This window comes from Nomascus leucogenys, chromosome 22a, assembly GCF_006542625.1.
Source record: "Nomascus leucogenys isolate Asia chromosome 22a, Asia_NLE_v1, whole genome shotgun sequence".
NCBI classification, from domain to species: domain Eukaryota; kingdom Metazoa; phylum Chordata; class Mammalia; order Primates; family Hylobatidae; genus Nomascus; species Nomascus leucogenys.
Genome location: NC_044402.1, coordinates 9,365,688 through 9,385,282, shown reverse-complemented (window position 1 = coordinate 9,385,282; position 19,595 = coordinate 9,365,688). Strand labels below are relative to the sequence as shown.

General features: G+C 44.3%; 1 protein-coding gene across 5 annotated transcripts in view; it reads left to right on the top strand.

Moving 5' to 3' along the window:
- AK7 (adenylate kinase 7) overlaps window positions 1-19,595 on the top strand; it is a 97,689-nt gene that overhangs the window by 76,585 nt on the left and 1,509 nt on the right. For 2 of the 5 annotated variants that reach the window (XM_030802884.1, XM_030802881.1), the window contains 5 exons: window positions 2,918-3,046; window positions 4,115-4,183; window positions 10,256-10,453; window positions 14,789-15,009; window positions 18,374-18,532. In XM_030802884.1, coding sequence (XP_030658744.1) covers window positions 2,918-3,046; window positions 4,115-4,183; window positions 10,256-10,453; window positions 14,789-15,009; window positions 18,374-18,532 — 776 coding nt within the window. The remainder of the gene's footprint in view (window positions 1-2,917; window positions 3,047-4,114; window positions 4,184-10,255; window positions 10,454-14,788; window positions 15,010-18,373; window positions 18,533-19,595) is intronic. The other 3 variants (XM_030802883.1, XM_030802882.1, XM_030802885.1) reach the window with 2 other exon arrangements.

Below are 19,595 nucleotides of genomic sequence, written 5' to 3'. Positions count from 1 at the left end.
TAACCAGGATAGTCTCGATCTCCTGACCTTGTGATCCACCCGCCTCGGCCTCCCAAAGTGCTGGGATTACAGGCGTGAGCCACCGCGCCCAGCCTGGTCATGGGATTATCTCTAAGAGATCACATTTCTCAAGAGAAAGGCACTTGGGCTGGGTCCTTTGTGTACTGGGTCATGCCTCTTAAGCATCCCATAATTACCAAAAAATGCTGCTGGAGGTCCCTTCTTAATTACTGAGCACTTTCGTTCAGAATCAAGCAGAAATGAATGGCTAAGCTCAGGGCCTGAAATAAACTGAGGGAGGCACTGAAGGGAATTGCAGCTAGATTTCTAGATTAAGTGCCTTTAATTTAACAACAAAGCCTTTGAAAAATGAAAATAGACTGATTAGGCCGGGGACGGTGGCTCATTCCTGTAATCCCAGCACTTCGGGAGGCTGAGGCAGGTGGATCACCTGAAGTCAGGAGTTTGAAACCAGCCTGACCAACATGGCAAAACCCTGTCTCTACTAAAAAAATACAAATAAAATTACCTGGGTGTGGTGGTGCACACCTGTAATCCCAGCTACTCAGGAGGCTGAGGCATGAGAATCTCTTGAACCCAGGAGGCCGAGGTTGCAGTGAGCCAAGATTGCACCACTGCACTGCAGCCTGGGTAACGGAGTGAGACTCTGTCTCAAAAAAACAAAAAATAAAATAGACGGCTTAAATAAAACCAGACTTAGAACATTAGTGAATCCCTTGACACGTTTTTATTTGGCTTCATTTCTTGGCACCCCTGTGAACCTTACTGGGAAGTAATGTAGAATCATTCAGAGGAATTTCATTATGTTAAATAATACTTAAGATCTTTTTTTTGTCTTAGCCATAATATTCAAATTTCTGAAAGACACAGTTATTTTCGGAACCTGCTACTGCCTAATGGGTGGTGTGACACTGAAAGGTAGAAGAAAGGAGAGGTGTTTTGTTTTTTGTTTTTGAGATGGAGTTTCACTCTTGTTGCCCAGGCTGGAGTGCAATGGTGCGATCTCAGCTCACTGCAACCTCCGCCTCCCAGGTTCAAGCAATTCTCCTGCCTCAGCCTCTCGAGTAGCTGGGATTACAGGCATGTGCCACCACGCCCAGCTAATTTTGTATTTTTAATAGAGACGGGAGTTTCTCCATGTTGGTCAGGCTGGTCTCAAACTCCCAACCTCAGGTAATCCGCCCACCTTGGCCTCCCAAAGTGCTGAGATTATAGATGTGAGCCACCGTGCCCAGCCAGGAGAGGTGTTTTAATTAGATCAGTTTATTGTCATTGATAGACTAAGAAAAAGAAGCCTGAAATTATTTATTTTACATTATGTAAAATGAGGGGGGAAGAGGAGGGAAGGAGGAGGGAGAGGATGAGAAGGCGGAGAAGGCGGAGAAGGATGAGGAGGGAGAGGAGGAGGGGGATTCACTGATAAGGTAAAGGTATAATAGATTCACTGATAAGGTAAAAGAATAGTACAAACTCTAGAAAGAGCTTTGAAGATCAATTTCTCTAACTTGTCAAACTTACATTACTATAATGTACACATTAAGCAAGGTAAGGATGGGGCTGCGTCTTGAACGTTGTAGCTGTTCAATACTTATGATGGAATGATAGATGGATATTGTGGTGGAGTTGCATCATGTTGTTATTAAACCACTGTGTCAGTTTTAGAACAAACTCCTCCCTCCTCATCCTCCCCAAGCAGTGCCAGGAACCCAGTGTCAGGGCTTGAGAGGGAACTGTCCAGTGGGGCTCAGGTCAGAAATGCCAACTGGAAAAGACAGGGAGAAGGGAGCCATGTTCTTTTCTGAAGCGTTACAGAGAAAAGTGCCTTTGAGAGTCGGGTCAAGTTTGATTGTTAGTCATATCCAGCACCTTCTTTTAGTAAATCGTGTGCTAGCAACGTACATGAATGCTCTCTCACAATGCTCACAACAGAAGCATTTATTATTGTATAGTAAGGTTACAGAGGTGTAATATCAAAACAGAAACCCTGCGAGCGGGGGGAGCTCTCTGCATTACTGCAGTTGCTGCTCCTCAATCAATTTCACCAAAAATTGGGATTACAGAACATTTTGAAAGTGCAGACGTCAGCACTCGCCCATGCTCTTTCTTGCAGACAAGTTCACTGGGTTCTCCTACATTATTGTGCATCAGAATTCACATCATGTTCAAAATACAAAATCACATATTTTTTACTTTAAGGGCCAAAATGTAATCCCAACATTTTGGGAGGCCATGGTGGGAGGATTGCTTGAGGCCAGGAGTTCAAGACTAGCCTGGGCAACATCGCAAGACCCTTTCTCTACAAAACATTTAAAAATCAGCGGGGAGTGGTGGCAAGTGCCTATAGTCCCAGCTACTTGGGAGGCTGAGGTGGGAGGATTGCAGAGCCTGGGAGGCTGAGACTGCAGTGAGCTATGACCACACCACTATATTCCAGCCTGGGCGACAGAGTGAGACCCCGTCTCTTAAAAAAAAAAAAAAAGCAAAATAGGGATTTCCAATAGTACCTTTGACTACACAACAATTTTTGAGATAACTTTAAAACAACTCTTACGAGGCCGGGCGCGGTGGCTCACGCTTGTAATCCCAGCACTTTGGGAGGCCGAGGCGGGCGGATCACGAGGTCAGGAGATCGAGACCACAGTGAAACCCTGTCTCTACTAAAAATACAAAAAAATTAGCCGGGCGTGGTGGCTGGCGCCTGTAGTCCCAGCTACTCGGAGAGGCTGAGACAGGAGAATGGCGTGAACCCAGGAGGCGGAGCTTGCAGTGAGCCGAGATCGCACCACTGCACTCCAGCCTGGGCGACAGAGTGAGACTCCGTCTCAAAAAAAAAAAAAAAAACTCTTATGTAGAATGTGACTCCACAGTAATATATACATATATGCTTTTTTATCAGGTCAACTAGACGATCAATATATAATTAGATTTATGAAAGAAAAGCTAAAATCAATGCCTTGCAGGAATCAAGGTTATATTTTGGATGGATTCCCAAAGACCTATGATCAAGCAAAAGACCTGTTCAATCGTAAGTTTGAGTGTTCTGAGTATTTATATTCAAATAAGTTGCAACTTTATTGTTCAGAGAAGTAGTCACTCAATTAAAGTAAACAGAAGACTAGAGAGACTATTTATTTTTGAGCTTTGGCTCACCTTTCTTTAGGTAGCTTTTTCTTTTTTTTCCCCCGGATTGTGGCTGAAGGTGCATAGCCTTTTACAAATCTTTTAAAATTTTATTTTATTGTATTGTGGCACAAACACTTAACATGAGATCTGCCCTCAGAACAAGTTTTAAGTGTGCGATACATTTTCGTTGGCTATAGGCACTGTATTGATCAGCAGATCTCTAGAGCTTATGCATCTTGCCTGATTAAAACTTTACACCTGTTGATTAGTAATTTTTGTTTTTTCCCCTCCCCAGCCCTTGGCAACCACCATCCCACTCTTTCATTCTTTGAATTTGACTACTCAAGTTCCCCATGTAAGTGGAATCATGTAGTATTTGTCTTTCTGTCACTGATTTCACTTAGCATAATGTCCTCAAGGTTCATCCTTGTTGTTGCATATAGCAGAATTTCCTTTAAAAAAAAAAATAGACCGTTCGTCACCCAAGCTGCAGCACAGTGATATCTACAATCATAGTTTACTGCAGCCTTGACCTCCTGGGCTGAAGCGGTTTTTCTGCCTCAGTCTCCCGAGTAGCTGGGACTACAGGCGTGCATGACCACGCCCAACTAACTTAAAAGTTTTTTGGAGGTTTCACCCTGTTGCCAGGTTGATCTCTGAACTCCTGGCTTCAGGTGATCCTACTGTCTCGGCCTCCCAAATTGTTGGGATTACAGGTGTGAGCCATGATGCCCCGCCATTTCCTTTTTTTTAAAGGCTGAATAGTATTCTGTTGGATGTATATACTACATTTTCTTTATCCATGCATCTATCAATGTACATTTAGTTTGTGAGACTATTTCTAAAATACATGTGCTATTTATGGCTAGTTTTCATTAGTGCTTGCTACTTAAGATATTTGGATTTTTTTGCTGTGATCCATAGTAATAATATATTAATAAACACAATGAGGAATATTTTGTTTTCTTAGAGGAAGATGAGGAGGAGGAAGATGAAGTCAGAGGCAGAATGTTTCCCTTTGATAAATTAATTATACCTGGTAAGTTTATTTCCCCAAGATCACATTGAAGAGAATGTTCTCTGGGCTGGGCACGGTGGCTCACGCCTGTAATCTCAGAACTTTGGGAGGCCGAGGCGGGTGGATCACCTGAGGTCAGGAGTTCAAGACCAGCCTGGCCAACATGGCGAAACCCCATCTCTACTAAAAATACAAAAATTAGCTGGGTGTCGTAGCATGTGCCTGTAGTCCCAGCTACTCGGGAGGCTGAGGCAGGAGAATCACTTGAACCCAGGAGATGGAGATTGCATGAGCCAAGATCACGCCACTGCACTCCAGCCTGGGCGACAGAGACTCCGTCTCAAAAGAAAAGAAGAATGCTTTCTGACATCTCTCTCTTTTCTCTTTTTTTTCCCCAGTAACTGGGACTACAGGTGCCTGCCACCATGCCCAGCTAATTTTTTTTTTTTTTTTTTAAACGGAGTCTCGCTCTGTCGCCCAACCTGGAGTGCAGTGGCACGATCTCAGCTCACTGCAAGCTCTGCCTCCCGGATTCACGCCATTCTCCTGCCTCAGTCTCCCCAGCAGCTGGGACTGCAGGCACCCACCACCATACCCGGCTAATTTTTTTGTATTTTTAGTAGAGACGGGGTTTCACCATGTTAACCAGGATGGTCTTGATCTCCTGACCCACCCACCTCGGCATCCCAAAGTTCTGGGATTACAAGTGTGAGCCACCGTGCCCAGCCTCTTTTTTTTTTTTTTTTTTTTTTTTTGCTACTCCTTAAGGAGCAGGGCTACACCATAGGCAGTGTGCCTAGAGTAGCCCAATACCCCTTTTGTGCCAAAACAATCTTTTTGAGTTTAATAAAGTAGGATTTTTTTTTTAGGAAATAAATTAAAAGATATTCTCAAGCATAAACTTGCAAACTAGAGAATGCACCAAGGGATAAACAAGAGGAATATTAAATTGCTGAAATGAATAGAAATCCCTATGGGAACGTTGTCTTCTACTGCTCTCTCCTGTAACAAAGCAAAAGGTAGCAAATCTGTTGATGGCTTGACTTCCTGAGTCATGTAGGCTCCTTCCCTGCCCTGGTTTTGGTGCTAACCATGCCATCATCTCTTCCAGAAGACATTCAGCTTCTGACTTGAGATTGCACAGGTCCAAAGCTTTTCAGTTCACTCTTAACTCCACAGCGGTTTTATTCTATCACATATTTACACAGGGATTTCACAAAGTACTCTTGAAAGCAAAGCATAAGCAATTTATCGTACACAACAGGATTTACTTAGTACTGAGCAGGAATTTCTTGTGACCTTCCCATAAACATTAAAAAGTGTTGTTGTTTTTAGTCAGTTTGCTTGAGGTAGATATTCATAGGGAATCATTTTGGGTCCTATGATCACTAGAAGAAAAGCTATTTTCAGCAACTTAGGACAAGGCTGTAACTGAAAAGGGCCTGCCTGCTCACTGGTATCGAGTCCCCAAGGAAGGCAGCTTGCGGCTGTTATCTTGTCTTGGTCCGGCACAGTTTGCAGAGAAGCTTCTGGAAGCACTGAGACCACCAGATAGCAGTCATCCTTGGAGATAGATATTTATTGTTTGCCTGTGGGCCAAGTTGATTGGCCAGACACAGTGCCTGTAATGCCAGCACTTTGGAAGGTCAAGGTGGGAGGATCTCTTGAGCTCAGGAGTTAGAGACCAGCCTGGGCAATATAGTGAGACCTCATATCTACTAAAAAAAAAAAAAAAAAAAAATCAAAAAAATTAGCCAGGGGTGGTGGCATGCACCTGTAGTCCCAGCTACTTGGAAGACTGAGGTGGGAGAATCACTTGAGCATGGGAAGTCAAGGCTGCAGGTGCCCTGATTACACCACTGCACTCCAGCCTGGGCAACAGAGCAAGAACCTGTCTCGAAAAAATTAATTAAAATATCAAATAAAAAGTAAAGTTTATTCATCTACTTTATTGTTGATTATTAAATTCTAGGTAGGTGTGTCCAGTGTATGTACGTTTATCACTTCTAGGCAATATTCACTCATTGCAAACTCTGTGCTAAATCATAACACCCTCACTGAGGCACCTGGATACATTTCGGTTCAACTGGCAATTTGTCATGTGCCAGGCACTCATTGAACCTTTCCACAATCCTGCGAGGCAGGAATTACACCCATGTTTACCCAATCCAGAAGCTAAAGCCCAGAGATGTATGCAAGTCCACTCACTAGTAAATGGTAGGGAGATTAAATTAAAACCCAGGTCTTCTCACTCCACTGCCTCCAAAACAATTAATGAAACCTGCCTGTAAGATAAGGAAATGGAAGCACAGAGGTCAAGTGACCAAGGACTCTTAAACGTAGGCCACTGGGCTGTCCTCTCTTTGTTGGACACAGTGCAAACATGTCTAAGACGTAATCTATTCGGAACGTTAATCTGTTGTTAGCAAACTACCCTCTTTCCAGAAAATGTCTTTATTTTCTATTTCCCTGAAAGAAATTAGGGCATTGTTTCATTTGTACCTGTGGGATTTTAATTGAGGGAGGGAACTGAATGGTGACATAGAGAGGTCAATGCCATTGAAATAATTTACACTTAGGATTCCCTAGAGATGGGGGCACATGGGGAGTGCCAGGTTTGGTCAGGCGGCAGAAGAAGAACAAGGGAAAGGTCTAGATCAAAGCCGTTGTTGGGGTTTCTTTGGGAAAGCCGAGACAGGCCACAGTGAACTGTTCAGGACTGGCTAGTTTGAGTTTAGGGGTGGTCTCTAGTTGCCTGGGGCCTAGTCCTGGGATGATTTAGAGCAAGGGAAATACTGGCTTGCTGTGTGAGATTAGATAAACGGATTGAGTGGCTTGCACAGGAGGGGCATTCCCAAGCAAGTTGTTACTATCTTTAGGTATTGGCTGGGCCTGGGAAGGGCAGCAGTCTCTCCCCAGATCTGTAAGGCCCCCCTCAAGATGTCAAAACAGGCACATGGTGTGGTGGCTCACGCCTGCAATCCCAGCACTTGGGGAGGCTAAGACAGGAGGATTGCTTGATTCTAGGAGTTGGAGACCAGCATGGGCAATATAGCAAGACCCCCATCTCCACACACACAAAAACATTTTTAATTAGCTGGGTGTGGTGGCATGTGCCTGTGGTCCCAGCTACTCAGGAGGCTGAAGTGGGAGGATCTCTTGAGCCCAGGAGGTCAAGGCGGTGGTGAGCCTTGATCACGCCATGGCACTTCAGCCTGGGCAAGAGAGTGAGACCCTGTCTCTTAAAAAAAAAAAAAAAAAAGAAATCAAAGCATAAGATACAGAAAGTAACAGAAACACATTCCAAATTATGGTAATCCAGTTCTAGATGGTATTCTCTCCCATTGAGCAACCACTGTATTTTACCACTACTGTTAGCCTACGTCCAGTTTGATTCTTTCAAGACCTCTTGGTCGAAGGAGATAAGTTTAAAGTTGTACCTACCTGATGAATATTTGGAAATTTGTTAAAACATGGCTTTTTCGGCCTGGCATGGTGGCTCACGCCTGTAATCCCAGCAATTTGGGAGGCTGAGGTGGGCAGATCACCTGAGGTCAGGAGTTCAAGACCAGTCTGGCCAACATGGTGAAACTCCATCTCTACTAAAAACATAAAATTAGCCAGGCATGGTGGTGCACGCCTATAATCCTGGCTACTCGGGAGGCTGAGGCAGGAGAATCACTTGAACCCGGGAGGCGGAGGTTGCAGTGAGCCAAGATCACGCCACTACACTCCAGCCTGGGGGACAAGAGCGAGACTTTGTCTCAAAAAAAAAAAAAAAACCCATAGATTTTTCATGTGATTCCAGATAGCCAAATACAGTGACCTCCTTGTTATCTACGGTCTTACCAAGCAGAAATCTATTACTCACTATCCACAGTTAGCCAGTGCAAGGACAACAGACTTTCTGAATAACTGTCTTGAGATACTGCAGAATCTTGAAGTTCTCTGTGAGTCATAAAGAGAATGAATGAACATTTTTTTTAAAATCATCTAGTGAGAAGTATATTTTATCATATTAAAAATCTTTGAAAATTGGAAAGCCAAGGATGTTACTCATTATTTGATTAACTGGAATCTTCCACCTCCTGATCAGCCTGGAAGAAAGATAGAATATATTTTTGAAATTCATAGATTATTAACATAATTCATACATTTTCTAACAAATGAGTATCATGTTAGGGAAAAAAATAAAAAAGAAAATATGTTTTCATATAGATGTCTGACATCATAGAGCTTAAATGGATTCAATTTTCAGCAAATCTGTTGACATCCTTTTGATTTCAGTACCGTACCAGCATTTGGGGGTTCAGATGTCTACCTTCCTTTTCAAAAGGCAGCCACTCATGAAAATCATGACAATCAAATGGTAAATTTAAAAAAAAAAAATGCTGGGCATGGTGGCTCACGCCTGTAATCCTAGCACTTTGGGAGGCCGAGGCGGGCGGATCACAAGGTCAGGAGATCCAGACCATCCTGGCTAACACGGTGAAACGCTGTCTCTACTAAATATATGAAAAATAAGCCAGGCGTGGTGGCAGGCGCCTGTAGTCCCAGCTACTTGGGAGGCTGAGGCAGGAGAATGGCGTGAACCCAGGAGGTGGAGCTGGCAGTGAGCCGAGATTGCGCCACTGCACTCCAGCCTGGGCAACAGAGCAAGACTCTGTCTCACAAAAAATAAATAAATAAATAATAAGAAGAAGGAACAACTTACTTGTGAAAATGCCTCTTGTATGCAGAATGGAGGTAGTGTCAAACTATTATGAATTTATAGGATCTTATTCCACACGCTGTCTCAGCCTTTGTTTTCACAGTTAACATCTGCAGCAGATGATGTTCACACATGTCCACATGCCTTGGGGACACACCTCCTGTGGGCTTTCCCCAGTATGCTTACCTTTTTCACCCACTCAAGGAAGCTTATTAGAATGCAAGTAAACGAGAATGGCATTATGATGTTACAAGCCAATACAATTTTAGAACAAAAATCAAATCATTCCCAAGTTCTGTTGAGCTCTAATAGATAGCAAGCTATTTATGATGCACCTGGCCACTGATCTGGGCACACGTATACGCTGGTCCTGTAGTTGAGAACATCTAAGAATCACAACTCACCTTGGAAAGTTTATTTCACTGATCCACACTTGAATCTCTCACTCGCTCAACAATTATCCATTGAATTTGTACTAGAAGCTGGAGGAACAGCTGCTTTCACAGTTTAAAAGAAAATCACAGGTGGGTAAAATGGTCATCATTATTAACATGATCTGTGTGTTGAATTTGATAAGTGCTGACCATATCATGTTGAACATAAGTGTTTCATAGCCAATGGCATTGAGGAAAGAGCTAGATCCATGAAAATTCCAAGGGGAGTTCCCATTTTTATTAATTTGGCAAACTGGCGATCAAAGCATTTTGGTTGTAGCCATAGCTCTCTTTGGAAGCCTGTGATAATTGTACTGGATAGAAGGCAATGTGAGGCCAGGAGCTGTGGCTTATCCCTGCCAGCAGTTTGGGAGGCCAAAGCGGGAGGATTGCTTAAGGCAAGAATTTGAGATCAGCCTGCACATAGTGAGACCTTGTATCTCTCTAAAATAAATATACATACATATATGTATATATATGTATGTATTTTTTTAAAAAGAGAAAAGAGACAATGTGAAAATTAACCAGGAAGCTGATATCACAGGGTTATCTGAGATTTGCTACTTATGATTTCTGCTGCTTTTATTGGTTAGAAAGGGAGGAAGGGAGGAAGGGAGGAAGGAAGGAAGGAAGGAAGGAAGGAAGGAAGGAAGGACGGACAGAGGGACAGTGGGGGAACGGAGGGAGGAAGGAAGGAAGAGAGGGAGGGGGGAAGAAAGGGAAAATAATAGATTGCACAAAATACTAATTGGGCCTCATAAGGTGATCTCTGGAAATGGGGTGATTTTCATATATTTATCCTCCGTGAGAGGCAGCAAAGCCAACTGGACAGGCTATTTGTGGCAACAGGAGGTCTTGGCTGGTAACCAGGGGCCCATGCATTCTCCAGCACCCTGCTAGTTAGCTGCGCTGTATTGTGCCAACTCTGGAGTCTCTCCTTCTCCCCAGAATTTGTTTGTGCACTGGATGCTTCGGATGAGTTTCTGAAGGAGCGTGTGATAAACCTTCCCGAGAGCATTGTGGCAGGGACCCACTATAGCCAAGACCGATTCCTCCGGGCTCTGAGCAACTACCGGGACATCAATATCGAAGATGAGACTGTCTTCAACTATTTTGATGAAATTGAAATTCACCCGATACATATTGGTATGAAATGAATTCAAGGATAATGTGAATGTCCAGGACCCCCAGCAAAGCTTGGTGCAGGTCTAGCTGTAATTGTGGGGGTGGGGGAGGGTGGGGAGTGTAACTGTGGGTTGGGGCACAAGAAGCCATGGAATACACAGGGCACTCCTCCTGGGGAGTCGTTCTACGTGGGGATTTGGTGGTGGGAGGGTGTTATTATTGTATGAGAATTTATGGATATATTATGAAGTCAAATGACAAATCCTTTCTTTTTTTTTTTTGGGGGATGGAGTCTAGCTCAGTTGCCCAGGCTGGAGTGCAGTGGTGCAATCTTGGCTCACTGCAACCTCTGCTTCCCGAGTTTAAGCAATTCTCCTGCCTCAGCCTCCCAAGTAGCTGGAACTACAGGCACACGCCACCATGCCCAATTAATTTTTTTTCTTTTTTTTTTTTGAGATGGAGTCTCTCTCTATTGCCCAGGCTGGAGTGCAGTGGCGCCATCTCAGCTCACTGCAAACTCCGCCTCCCGGGTTCACGCCATTCTCCTGCCTCAGCCTCCCAAGTAGCTGGGACTACAGGTGCACACCACAGCGCCCGGCTAATTTTTTTGTATTTTTAGTAGAGACGGGATTTCACTGTGTTAGCCAGGATGGTCTCGATCTCCTGACCTCGTGATCCACCCGCCTCAGCCTCCCAAAGTGCTGGGATTATAGGTGTGAGCCACCGTGCCTGGCCGACAAACTTTTTTTTTTTTTTTTTTTTTTAAAGAAATGTGTGTATGGTGCTGGCTGCTTTGGCCATTCCCCCAGGTTCCCTGGGGGCAGTGTTCTGTCCCTGTTAAATTATGGGGCACTTGTGCTCTTCCAGACCCTTTCCCTGCCTTCTGACTGGCCAGCCCATCCCTGTAGCTACCCAGAAGAGCAAATAGCACTTCACTGCATTCCTTCTTGTTTCCTGTAAACACAGCTCTGAGCTTAGCACGCAGCAAGCACTCGTGATCCCGCATCACGTCAGCCTCATCATCACCATTATCATTCCTGGCTCCAGCTCTCAGCTTTCACAGCTGCTGCTACTTCCCTTGGCTTGTTGAACCCCTGACCTACCTTTCTGGTTTTCTGGACCTTGACACTTATTCCTCCTTTGGGCTTGGTGAGAAAGAACCAGCTTCTGCCTGGTGGAAGCTTCCTGGCCAGGCCCACCCTTGGGCCTCCAGGGGCTGCTCTCTACCCCCAACTGCGCAATGGGATAGCATTTGGGCCCTGGAGTCTCAGGAGGCTTAGTGCTAAGGGATAATGTCAGCAGGAGGCAGGAGAGCTAATTCCATTTGTGGCTGGGCCTCAGTTTTCTCATCTGTGAAATAGGAAAGTAATCAGGCTTGCAGGATTGTTACAAACGGTAGAGAAGAGAGATACAAAGTGCCTGGCACATTGAAGGAGTTCAACAAGTGGTCATTTTGTTATTCCTACCAATACTAAGGCATAACATGACATACTATTATGAAATAAAAAAAATGGCTGGGTGCAGTGCCTCACGCCTGTAATCCCTACACATTGGAAGACCAAGGTGGGTGGATCACCTGAGGTCAGGAGTTCAAGACCAGCATGGCCAACACGGTGAAACCCCATCTCTACTAAAAATACAAAAATTAGCTGGGCGTGGTGGTGCGTACCCATAATCCCAGCTACCTAGGAGGCTGAGGCAGGAGAATCATTTGAACCCAGGAGGCAGAGGTTGCAGTGAACTGAGATCACGCCACTGCACTCCAGCCTGGGTGACAGTGAGACTCCGTCTCAAAAAAAATAATAATAAATAAATATAAAAACAATTTATAAATCTGCAAATTCTTCTTGTCTGCACCCTCAGCAGTGACTGGGTTTTGTCCTCATCTGGACATGTTTCTGCATGTTGGACATGCTTTATATGTAAAAGCTAAGGGTTCTGCACCTCCTAATATGGAAATTAGTTTACATTATTTAGAGAACTAGGAAAGAATGGAGAATACATTTCAGAAAAATAGTGACTGTCATCTTTTCATTTAGGTCCAAAAAACTGCTTATAGGAAGATCAGGAGAGCCCAGGAGAAATGTTGAGAAAAAAAAGAAATAACAGGGAGGAATGAATGAGTGGCCATTGTGTTCCATGTCATCCTGTGCCCATCTCATTTGGCCTCATCTGCAACTGACAACTGGGAGATAATATAAAAGCAGAGGGGAGAAATGTATCCTAAGGATGGGAGGCGGGGAGGGCATCTCACAGCCGGGGATGCAGCCCAGCCTCTGCAAGGTCTGGAATGGGGCCCTGGAAAGATGCTGGGAATCGCATCCTCTCATCAGCTCTGGACTCTGCTTCTCTCTCAGTGTCTCTTTGTCCTCTCTCTCTTTGGGCCAGTGTACTCTCCCTCTCTGTGGCCTGTGTGGTAGGCTGAGGCCACCCCACACCCCAGAGTTACAATGCTACACTGGGAGCCAAGGCCAGAGCTGACTTCACTCTGTCCCACATTCCCTGAAGGGCAACTCTGCTGATCACAGATCGGGCTGAGGTGCCCCATCCCAGTCTAATCAGCAGCGGCCCCACTCCGGGGTCAGAGTGGAATATTGCTAGGGGGAATCATTCCCGAGTACCTTCTCAAAGGTGTCCAGTTAGTGATATCAAGGTTGTAATTACTCAATCAGGGAGAAATGCATTTATTTATTTATTTATTTATTTATTTATTTTATTTTTTCTTTTTGAGACAGAATCTCCCTCTGTCACCCAGGCTGAAGTGCAGTGGCGCAATCTCGGCTCACTGCAACCTCCGCCTCCTGGGTTCAAGCGTTTCTCCTGCCTCAGCCTCCCAAGTAGCTGGGATTACAGGCATACACCACATGCCCAGCTAATTTTTGTATTTTTGGTAGAGACAGGGTTTTACCACGTTGGCCAGGCTGGTCTCAAACTCCTGGCCTCAAGCAATCTGCCCATCTCCGCCTCCCAAAGTGCTGGGATTACAGGCGTGAGCCACCACACCCAGTGAGAAATGCATTTAAATGTCACAGGTCAGGCAATGAGGAGCTACCCAATATGACTTTTACTTTTTTTTTTTCGAGACAAAGTCTCGCTCTGTCACCTAAGCTGGAGTACAGTGGCTCAATCTCAACTCAGTGCAACCTCTGCCTCCCGGGTTCAAATGCTCCTGCTGCCTAAGCCTCCCAAGTAGCTGGAACTACAGGTGTGCATCACCACGCCAGGATAATTTTTGTATTTTTAGTGGAGATGGGGTTTCTCTATGTTGGCCAGGCTGGTCTTGAACTCCTGACCTCAACCTACTCGGCCTCCCAAAGCGCTGAGATTATAGGTGTGAGCCACCGTGGCCAGCTGTTTTTTGCTTTTTTAAAGGCTTGCTTCTGTTCACCAACCAGTGCATTGGCTCTGCTCCTCCCCTCTTCCCATGTTAGATCCCGGTGGTGCTTCTGGTCTAGGTCAAGGTCATACAAACATGGGAGGGGTGGTGGCTCATGCCTGTAATCCCAGCACTGTGAGAGGCCAAGGCAGGAGGACTGCTTGAGCCCAAGAGTTCAAGATCAGCCTGGGCAACATGGGGAGACCCTGTCTCTACAAAAACAAAACAAAACAATAAAAAACAAACATGGGCGGGGTGGGCACAGCAGTGACTATGAATGGGCGTGGGGTAAGCAGCTATCCAGAGGAAGGTCTAAAGGGGCTTAGTACCAAAATGTGTCTGCTGCACATCGTTCTCTGCAGACACCTTCCAAGCAGCCCTAAGAGAGTGGTATAGAATTTACCACCTGGGTGACCGTGGAGATCTCAGTATTTATCAATAAACCATTTCCCTTTTTCTTCTCTTTGGTCTTGAAACTAACATTTTTCAGATATTCTGGAGTCTGGATTTTTTTCCTATTTAAGTAGACTTACTGAAATGGTTTTTTTTTTATGAATTGAAAACATATCCCAGAATCATTGATTTTCAGAAAGGTCACCCTGTTTGGCCTCCCACAAGTGCAGGACTTCCTTCTGTAGAAACCTCTGAAAGAAGTGTCCCAGTCTTTGCTTGAATACTTCCAGGCATGGAGAGCTCATTACTTTTCAGGCAATCCATTCCGCCATCCAACCACTCAAATCAAGTCATTGTTAGAACTCATAGACCCAAGTCCAAATTTTCCTACCCGCGGCTCTCAGACTCTGGTCTGATATTTGCCCGTGAGAGAAGAAATTCTGAACTATGCTGGCAATTAGAAAAGAAAACCCCATGTGGTAATTTACATAATTGACTATCACAAGTTTATAGTAATAAAGAATTTTCCCAATTGCAGGCAGGCCTAGAATATAAGTATGTGTTGATCTCTCTCCTGGTATTTAAAGATGTAGGAAAACTTGAAGATGCTCAGAATAGACTTGCTATCAAACAGCTCATCAAAGAGATTGGGGAGCCTCGAAATTACGGTTTAACAGATGAAGAAAAGGCAGAAGAGGAGCGGAAGGCTGCGGAGGAGCGGCTGGCCAGGGAGGCTGCTGAGGAAGCAGAACGCGAGCACCAGGAGGCCGTGGAGATGGCAGAGAAGATAGCTCGCTGGGAGGAGTGGGTGAGTGGTGAGTGTGTTTGTGAGTCTGTGTATCTGTGGAACAGGGGTGCAGTGCCTGGCAAAGCCATTTAGGCCAGTTCCACTTCCCATCCTGCTCTAGGGAAATGTCATGGAAACACCCTAAACAAATTCGTGTTTGCTTTTTGTCATTTGTACCATTTAAAAAAGGATATCCATGGTCTTTTGCTTAGTTTTTTTTTTCTTTTTCTTTTTCTTTGAGACAGGGTCTGGCTCTGTCGCCCAGGCTGGAGTGCAGTGGCGCAATCTTAGCTTACTGCAACCTCTGCCTCCCGGGTTCAAGTGATTCTCCTGTCTCAGCCTCCCCAGTGGCTGGGACTACAGGTGTGCACCACCAAGCCCAGCTCGTTTTTCTGTTTTTCGTAGAAATGGGGTTTCACCATGTTGGCCAGCCAGGCTGATCTCAAACTCCTGATCTCAAGTGATCCACCTGCCTCTGCCTCCCAAAGTGCTGGGATTATAGGCGTGAGCCACCATGCCCAGCTTGCTTAGTATTAATAACAAAAACTAGCCATTAGCAGGTGTATTAGTAATACAAATTCCTGTAAATATGCAACGTTTTACTACACATTGACGTCATGATTTGATTTTATTTTCCTCCATTTACCCATCTAACCTACCCAGGTGGTCAGCTTCATTCCACCCCTCCTCATTCCCCAAATCACTGAGTCTTGTAAGTGAGTCTGCTTCCAAAAATAGCACTCTTAGGCTGGGCATGGTGGTTCATACCTGTAATCCCAGCACTTTGGGAGGGTGAGGCTGGAGAATCATTTGAGCTTAGGTGTTCAAGACCAGCCTGGGCAACATAGCAAGACCTTGACTCTACTAAATAAAAATTAGCTGGGCATAGTGGCATGCCTGTAGCCCCAACTACTAGGGAGGCTAAGATGGGAGGATTGCTTAAGTCTGGAAGATTGTTTGAGCCTGGGAGACTAAGGCTGCCATGAGCTATGATGATGCCACAGCACTCCAGCCTGGACGACAGAGTGAGACCCTGTCTCAAAAAACAAACACCACCGTCACCAAAAATGGCACCCAAGTCTGTCCCCAGCTCTCTACTTCTGATCAGGGGCAGTGTTTCTCATCCGAATTACGCAGTGTCTTCTCACTGTCCTCCCCAACTCCACCCTGGTCCATCTCCAGTCTGTTCCTATGCAGCTGCCAGGTGATCCTTCCAAACTGCAGACCCGCAGTGGCCATTCTCTGCTTACAACTCCTCACAGGCTCTTGATTATCACAATTTGATAAAAGTCCAAACTTGCCATTGTGGTCAAGGTCCTTTGTGACCTGGCTGCTTCTGATATTTCCCAATTTCAAACAGTGCGCCAGTGGTGGTCTTGGTCATCTGCATGACTCATTGCCTCACAGACACCTGGCATCTTTACCAGAAGTCATCTTTCTAGTGAGGCATTTCCTGGTCTCTGTAAAATTCAATGTCTACCCCTCCCCACAACCTGTCATATCCCCTTTTATACTTTTTAATTTTCCTCTTTGTACTTACTCTACCTATTATATACATTTTATGTATTTATCTTGTTTCTTGCCTTTTCTCTGCACAGAACTTAAGTTACATGAGGACAGGATGTGTATGTTGTTCACTACCATATATCCAACGCCTAGAATAGTGCCTGGCACGTAACAGGCACTCAACAAATGGAAAGAAGGGAGAAAGGAAGGAAGAAGGGAGGGATGGAGGGAGGGAGGCAGGCCCAATGCACACATCTTTGGGTGCCTGATTAATCTTCTTAACATAAATTCCCAAAGTTTGCTGGGTCGGACTAGACATGGTTTAAGTTTTGATACATATTTAAAAACTGCCCTCCAGCAATGGTAAACCAGTTTACGTATCATCTAACAGGTGGCTATTTCCCTACACCTTCTCTAAAGCTGCTTTCTCAATTTTGCTCGCACATGTCAGGCTGATAAAAACTGTTCTCATTGTTTTAATATTCATTTTTCTGATCACTAATCTTACAGCTTTTTCTGTTTGTTAAGCATTTATGTTTCTTCTCATGTTGCATATTTTCTTTGCCCCTGTTTGGGCTGTGTGTCTTTTTCTTATTATTTTGCAAAAAGAACTCCTGATAAACTAGTTCAATAGAAACAGGAACGGCTCCAGTTGGCCTCCCAAGTGGTGCTGCTAGAGTTCAAATCCCACTCCACTCTCTCTGTAGGTATGTGGCCTTGTGCAAGCTCCTGTCTATGTCTCAGTTTCTCCATCTGTAAAGTGGGGATAATGATAGTATCTACTTCATACAGTCATTGTGGTGACTAAAGGGGTAATATACATAAACTATGCACAGCGCCTGGCAAGCAGTGTGCATCACATAATATCCTCATCCCATCTTAACTTTTTTATAATATGTTGCAGTTTTTCTCAATTCATCATTTATCTTTTAACATTATTTATGGTATTTTCTCTGACCACACAAAAGTTTCATGTTTATATGTAGTCAAATCCATCCACCTGTTTCCCATTTTGATCTCTGGGTTGGGAATCTTGCTAAGAAAGACCTCCTTTCAAACAAATATCAGCTAGGGCTCTGTCTTGCAAGTGATAGAAAAGCAAACTCAAAATGACTTCACCATAAAGAAAACCAGAAAAGTCCAGAGGTAGGGCTGGCTTCAGGTGAGGCTTGATACAGTGGCTCAAATGATGTCACCAAGGACTTAGGATCTCCCTCTCTGTCCTGCCTTGCATGGGAAGCTTCATTCTTAGGTGCACCTACCATGCATGGCAGGGCACTTGATGTACTGATCTTTAACTAGAATTTTTTAAAAAGACAAGTCAACAATTTACAAGTTATTATTATTAGTCATGTATTTGTACTCGTACTGTTTACAATTTAGGTATTGTAAATTGTAACCAATTTTGATGTTGTGCTGATCCTTAATTAGAATCTATGGCCAGGAGGTGGCTGGATGATGGGCTGAAATCCCACTCAAACCAAACCACTAGGCTGAGAAGGGAGATTTCTCAAAAGAAATCTGGAATTATGATTCCCAAGAGAGAGGGTGGCTGTATGCTGAGCAAAGAATTGCACATGTCACTATCCCAATGCCCTCCAGACTTTCTAGTGGCATTTCTTTTTTTTTTTTTTCTATTTTGCTTCATCTGGGCAGCTAGAAATTATTTTGGTGTAAGAACTGATCCAATTTTTTATTTTCCAAATGGCTAAGTTGTTGTAACACCATTTATGTCTTTTCTCTGCTGACTGGAAATGCCACCTGTATCACAGATGGTGACCATTTCTAGCAGTGTCTCAATGCACTGTAGGGTGAACTGTGTGAGTGTTCTCCCCTTTCTCACTATATATTTACTTTACCCCCAAACATTCTATTTTAGAATAAACAACTGGAGGAAGTGAAAAGAGAAGAAAGAGAATTACTGGAGGCTCAGTCAATTCCCCTGAGAAACTATTTAATGACCTACGTGATGCCAACTCTTATTCAGGGCCTGAATGAATGTTGCAACGTCCGACCCGAAGACCCTGTTGATTTTTTGGTAAAATATTTAATTTTTAAAAAAAGATCAATTTGAGGTCGGGTGCGGCGGCTCACACCTGTAAACCCAGCACTTTGGGAGGCCAAAGTTGGGGGATCACTTGTGGTCAGGAGTTAGAGACCACCCTGCCAACATAGTGAAACCCCGTCTCTACTAAAAATACAAAAAAAAAAAAAAAAAAAATTAGCCGGGTGTGGTGGCGCGCGCTGTAGTCCCAGCTACTCGGGAAGCTGAGGCAGGAGAATCGCTTGAACCTGGGAGGCTGAGGTTGCAGTGAGCCCAGATCGCACCACTGCACTCCAGCCTGGGCTAGAGAGTGAGACTCCGTCTCAAAAAAAAAAAACAAAAAACAAAATCTGCCTGAATCTTTTTTTTTTTTTTTTTTTTGAACAGAGTCTCGCTCTGTTGTCCAGGCTGGAGTGCAGTGGCACGATCTCAGCTCACTGCAATCTCCGCCTCCCAGGTTCAAGTGATTCTCCTGCCTCAGCCTCCCAAGTAGCTGCAATTACAGGCATGCATCACCACCCCAGGCTAATTTTTGTATTTTTAGTAGAGACAGGGTTTCACCATGTTGGTCAGGCTGGTCTTGAATTCCTGACCTCCTGATCCGCCCGCCTCGGCCTCCCAAAGTGCTGAGATTACAGGCATGAGCCACCGCGCCCGGCCTAATCTGCCTGAATCTTAACAGAAAACCAGTTGAGATAACAAAATTATGTTTCTGGTTATTTGGGAAATAGCTTCTAATATATTCACCATTTTTTTTTTTTTTTTTTTTTTTTTTTTTTTTTTTTTGAACGATCTCTTTCACCATAGTCAGTGGCCTCCCTCCTCCCCCCCCGGCCCCTCCCCCCCCCCCTGCTACACGCCCCCCCCCCCCTATTTTTTTTTTTTATAGATTTACTGTTAGATTTTTTATTATCCGCTCTGTTGGTTCATTAAGCCCTTATTTCATTTATAATTTTTTTTCCCTCGTTGGTCAAACCCATGTAAGATTTTTATTATTCATTTGAAAGTAAAAGATGTATGTACTTTTACTTATTTATTTATTTAATTAATTAATTTA